Below are 6110 nucleotides of genomic sequence, written 5' to 3'. Positions count from 1 at the left end.
AGGAAGAAGGGATTCTAGTCCTCATGGAGAAAGAAGGGAGATCTCAAGAGGAAGCCATCTCTTCCCCCCACCCCCCCTACTATTTCTTCAAAATGGACTGTGATTTAACATCTTCTATTTAAAATGATTTTATGAAATGTTCCAACATTTTAAACACAAAAATTTACACTCATTATGATTGAACATCTATAGGCATATTATATATATATATATATATATATCTCGGGTGTTTTCCCGCGTCATTGTAAATAAGTTGGTTTAAAATTCTGGTTAAAATCCCAGCTAAAATTGCCTAAAAATCCTTACAGACTTTGTAAAAATCCTGTAAGGATTTTTAGGAGATTTTAGCTGGGATTTTAACCAGAATTTTAAACATTTTAACCAACTTAATTACAATGAAGCGGGAAAACACCCGAGATTTTAATTTTTTGCATATGCACACCCGCGAAAACTTAAGAAGACAAATATATGTATGTATGTATGTATGTATGTATGTATGTATGTATGTATATATATTTGTGTGTGTGTGTGATAGGCATATACTCGTCATCCTCGACTTACAAACAGCTCACTTAGTGACCATTGGAAGTTACAATGGCACTGAAAAAAGTGACTCAGGACTGTTTTTCACACTTACAGGCGCTGCAGCATCCCACACGATCAGGTGATCCAAATTTGGACGCTTTGGCAGCTGACTCACAATTTATGACGGTCGCAGTGTCCCGTGTGTGTGTGCGTGTGTGTGAGACTTGATCCCCTCTTGTGACCTCCTGTCAATCAAAGTCAATGGGGAAACCCGGATTCTCTTCAGAACCGGGTGACTAATTTAAGAACTGCAGTGATTCACTTTAACGACGGTGGCGGAAGAAAAGCCCGTAAAATGGGGCAAAAATAAATCGATTCATTTCCAAGCTGCCCGTTCTCCCTTACAAGGTGATTCTGGGTAGCTTACAAATGATAGAAACGAGAACTTCAGCTGAACCCCACAGTCCTCCTCCTCCTCTCTGCAAACCCCTCTCTCTTCTAGCACTGATGATGTTACCTACTTGGGTAATGAAATGTCTCAAAGAAAACCACCAATCTCAGAGAACACCTAGGACCCCACAGTTGCTTCCTCCCCCTCCTCTTCCTCCTTCTCTTCCACCCCTCCTCCTCCTCAGAGAGCACCAAGCACCCCAGAGTCACTGTCCTCCCCCTCCTCCTCTTCCTCCCCCTCCTCCTCCTCTCCACAAGCCCCCTTCCCTTCTAGTACTGATGATGTTACCTAGAGGAAACATCTGCATGAAACTCAGAGAGCACCAAGGACCGGTCAAATCAATCAATCAATCAATCAATCAATCAATCAATCAATCAATCAATCAATCAATTCATTGCTGCCCATCTCCCTTACAAGGTTACTAGCTTATAAATGTTAGAGACAAGAGAACTTCAACTGAACAGGGGAATTCAATTGAAGTGTGTGGGGGGGGGCTATCCGTAGCTTCTGCTCCCAAGGCCTGTTGGTCACTTTTGGGATCATCTGCTGGGGGTGGAGGGTGGGATCTAGCACAACAGCAGAGGGATCGGACACCCCTTAGCTGGGCTGGGGACTTCCTCCATGCTTCCGGCCAGCCTTGATGGGCCAGGCTGGACTACATCTTGAGAACAGTTTTAGCCTTAAAGCGTTTCTTGGATGCTTCGAATGCTTTTATGAATCAATCTTATTACAGATGAACAGAGTTGGAAGGGAACCTTGGAGGTCATCTAGTCCAACCCTCCCTTCCCAAGCAGGAGACCCTACACCGTTTCTGACAGATGGCAGTCCAGTCTCTTCTGGAAAGATGATGAAGTTTGCATAACCTCCGAAGGGAACTTCTGTTCCATGGGTTGATTGCTGTCACTGTCAGAAAATTCTTCTTTATTTCCAGGTTGAATCTCTCCTTGATCAGTTTCCATCCATTATTCCTCGTCTGGCCTTTGGGTGCCTTGGAAAACAGCTTGACCCCCTTCCTCCTCTCTGTGGCAGCCCCTCAAATATTGGAAGATGCTCTCCTGTCTCCCCTGGTCCTTCTCCTCTCTAGACTAGCCATGCCCAGTTCCTGCAACCGTTCATCGCATGTTTTAGCCTCCATTCCCCTCATCATCCTGGTTGCTCTTCTCTGCACTCTTTCTAGAGTCTCAGCCTCTTTTTTTACAGCATGGCAACCAAAACTGGATGTTAAGGATATTGTTGTTGTGTCACCAACCAGCAGAGTGTAGAGCACAGAGAAACGTTGCTGAGAGCGATGAATAAGAGATGTGCAAACTGGTTTATCAAAAGTTTACTTTATAGGGAAAAAACAATCTCATAGTCTTTAAATCAATCCAAGTCTTTGCCAGTTAAATCAGTCCAGTGATACAAAAATCTTCTTACCATACAAACAGTAGTTGGTTAGAATAACAAGTTCACTCTGGTAACAAACCACGATGGTAGCAGATCCATCCAAAGATGATAGCACAATGGTAGCAACTCCACACACTATGGTAGCATATCATCAACTGAATACGTTACAGTACCTTTCTTAAATACGTTTACAACCAGTGATTATCTAATTACAGCATGACTCAGCATTTCAATGAATCAGCAGTAAAACTTTAAAGGGAGTTTTACAGTTTATTCATGTTAAAGTCACAGAACACATATATTGCCTGGACAACCTGTTAGGCTCAAACCATATCCTAACACAGGACTCTGGGTGTGGTCTTACTAAGGCTTTATAGAGTGGTCTTAGTTCCTCCCTTGATCTTGATTGTATCCCTCTGATAATGCAATTTAGGATTGCATTGGCTTTTTTGGCTGCCACTGCACACGGCTGGCTCCTATTTAGCTGGTTGTCCACTAAGACTCCCAGATCCCTCTCACAGTCACTGCTCTTAAGCCTGGTTTCACCCAGTCTATATCTGTGCTTTTGGTTTTTCTTGCCCAAGTGTCAGATTTTCCTTTTCTCTACGTTGAATTTAATTTGTTAGAGAGAGCCTAGGGATCAAGAGCCTTGGTAGTACAGTGGTCTAAAGCACCCTGTTATTAAGACCAGCTGCCTGCAATTACTGCAGGTTCGAATCTCACCAAGGCTCAAGGTTGACTCAGCCTTCCATCCTTTCTAAGGTGGGTAAATTGAGGACCTGGATTGTGGGGGCAATAAGCTGACTTTGTATAAATATACAAAAGTATAAAGGCTATTGCTTAACACACTGTAAGCCGCCCTGAGTCTCCGGAGAAGGGCGGCATATAAATCAAATTAAAAAAAAAAAAAGTCTGGAGGGAAGGGAGATTCATTTAATAGGCAAAACAATCCAGCCCTGGCACCTCCACATGCAACAGCCTCATCCCTTCCAGAGATGCCACATTAACATCTGTATGAAATTTATTTCTGGTGAAGAGGAACCATTCCAGGGTCAGTTTGTAAGCTGAGGCCTCCGGAGGAGCTTGGGATACATTTGCTGAGTCACAAACTTTCTTTAAAGGCAGAAATTTCAGCCCCTTCCCAAAAAAAAACAGGTTTACAGGACTCCTGATTTTTCACCACCATGGACTAACCTGGTGCTAAGAAAGACTAGGGCACTGTTCCAATATTTAAGGGGCTGCCCCACAGAAGAGGGGGTCAAATTATTCTCCAAAGCACCAGAAGGCAGGACAAGAAACAACGGATGGAAACTAACCAACCTGGAGAGAAGCAACCTGGAACTAAGGAGAACATGCCTGACAGTAAGAGCAATCAACCAGTGGAACTGCTTGCCACCAGAAGTTGTAGGTGCTTCATAGCTGGAGTTTTTTTAGGAAGAAATTAGACAGTCACTTGTTTCAAATGGAATAGAATAGAGTAGAGTAGAGTAGAGTAGAGTAGAGTAGAGTAGAGTAGAGTAGAGTAGAGTAGAGTAGAGTAGAGTAGAGTAGAGTAGAACAGAGCAGAATAGAATGGAATACAATGGAATAGAATAGAATAGAACAGAACGGAATAACAGAGTTAGGAGGGACCTTGGAGGTCTTCTAGTCCAACCCCCTGCTCAGGCAGGAAACGCCTAGACCACTTCAGTTGTGGGTGCTCCAACACTGGAGCTTTCCTAGAAGAGATTGGGATTGGAGATTGCCTGAGCAGGGGGTTGGACTAGAAGACCTCCAAGGTCCCTGCTAACTCTGTCATTGGGCTATTCTCAACCGGGGCCATTTTAAGATGTGGGAGAATTCTGGGAGTGGGAAGTCCACCCAGTCTGTCCTCTCATAATGTGGGGGAGGGGCTCTCCTTCCCCCCTGCCCTCCAGCTCCTAAGCTCTGCCTCCTGTGTTTTGGCAGACGGAAATGCCCCCTTAATGACACACCTGGGTGACCTGGCTGTAGTCCCCCTGCACCCCACCCCCCAATGCAGGAAATCCTCCCAAGGCCTGATCCCTGACCCAGCTATTTATTTAGTAAACCCCATTTATGTGGCTCACACAGAGAATGTCTCTGGGCCATGTTCCACATTTGAAAAATTAAAAACTGCACATCACCCCTCCCCCCCCATGGCAGCAGCACTACAATCCAAACCCCAGAAGTCTCTCTTATGCCCAGGAAGTCTGGCATTGCCTGAGTCAGGGGTGCCAGCTCAGCAGTGCCAAGGCAGACTGGCACGGCCTCATCCTTGTGTCCCCAGAGGGGGTCTTCCTGCTCATCCTTGGTCTGAATGGCAGGTGGCATCCTGAGGCAACCCACTCCTGGGGTTGCCAGCCTCCCATCTCTCCCATGCCCGTCTAATGGCCAGCAGCTGCTGCCAAAGTGGCTCATCTGTTTCCTCTGCAGAGAAGGTGGGCAGCATGTGCTGGGGACTGGGTCTATGACAAATTCGCCACGGCCAACTCACCACAGCCAACTTGCAACGGCCAACATGCCATGGCCAACTTCCCATGACCCTCTCATCATGGGCAACTTGCCATGGCCAACTCATCATGGGCATCTTGCAATGGCCAACTCCCCATGACCCTCTCATCATGGCCAACTCGCCATGGTCAACTTGCCACAGCGAACTCCCCATGACCATCTCATCATGGGCAACTTGCAATGGGTAACTTGCCATGGCCAACTCATCATGGGCATCTTGCAATGGTCAATTCCCCATGACCATCTCAACATGGGCAACTTGCAATGGCCAACTCCCCATGGCCAACTCGCCATGGCCAACTTGCACAGCGAACTCCCCATGACCATATCATCATGGGCAACTTGCAATGGGTAACTTGCCATGGCCAACTCATCATGGCCAATTTGCCATGGCCAACTCCCCATGACCCTCTCATCATGGGCAACTTGCAATGGGTAAATTGCCATGGTCAACTCCCCATGACCCTCTCATCATGGGCAACTTGCAATGGGTAACTTGCCATGGCCAACTCCCCATGACCCTCTCATCATGGGCAACTTGCAATGGGTAACTTGCCATGGCCAACTCATCATGGGCATCTTGCCATGGTCAATTCCCCATGACCCTCTCATCATGGGCAACTGGCCACGGCCAACTCGCTGGGGCGGACTCTCCGCAGGGCAAGGGCGAGGCCAATGCAAAGACTCAGTGGGATAGAGTCGTTAGAGAAAGGGGGCGAACGGGAGGCGAGGGGCAAGGATGACAAGCGGGGTCTCTTGTAGAGAAGGCGAGAGCGGGGGCGGCGGAGGCGGGGGGCTCTTCGTGGCTCCGCTGCCTGGCTGCGCTCGTCCTCCTGCAGATGCTGCTCAGCCCTCGGCTGGCTCGGCAGGGCGGGGACGCGGCGGATCGCGCACGGGGACGCGCCTGGGGCGGACGGACTGCCTGCCGTGGCCGGGCTGAGCGGAGCATCCTCGGCGTCGGGAGCCTCATCGGGAGCGGCCGCTTCCTTCCAGCCCGGGCGTCGCCGCAGCCAAGGGGGGATGGGGGCCGCCGGGCCCGAGGGGCAGCCGCGCCTGCCGCCCAACGCCGCCTGACGACGCCCGGCTCGGTAAGGCGCGCTCCGGCCGCAGGGGGATCGGCCCGCCCGCCGAGGAGGGCCCGGGCTCCGGCCTCACCTGGGCAGGCCTGGCCGCGCATCTGCCCGGCTGTCCAGGGGCGCTCGCGGGCTCGGCCTTCTTTCCTTCCACATTCCCTTCT

At 49.1% G+C, this 6110-nt stretch overlaps 1 protein-coding gene across 2 annotated transcripts in view; it reads left to right on the top strand.

The window, feature by feature from the left end:
• The first annotated feature begins 5670 nt into the window (after positions 1-5670).
• ATCAY (ATCAY kinesin light chain interacting caytaxin) overlaps positions 5671-6110 on the top strand; it is a 36131-nt gene continuing 35691 nt past the window's right edge. For both annotated transcript variants that reach the window (XM_087892305.1, XM_060684583.2), the window contains exon 1: positions 5671-5961. In XM_087892305.1, coding sequence (XP_087748431.1) covers positions 5713-5961 — 249 coding nt within the window. In that variant the 5' untranslated portion in view covers positions 5671-5712. The remainder of the gene's footprint in view (positions 5962-6110) is intronic.

The sequence above is a fragment of the Pantherophis guttatus genome, chromosome 1, assembly GCF_059756535.1.
Source record: "Pantherophis guttatus breed Tessera chromosome 1, ASM5975653v1, whole genome shotgun sequence".
In the NCBI taxonomy this organism is placed as follows: Eukaryota; Metazoa; Chordata; class Lepidosauria; order Squamata; family Colubridae; genus Pantherophis; species Pantherophis guttatus.
The sequence above is the reverse complement of the archived record's forward strand: the minus strand, read 5'-3'. Positions and strand labels throughout refer to the sequence as shown.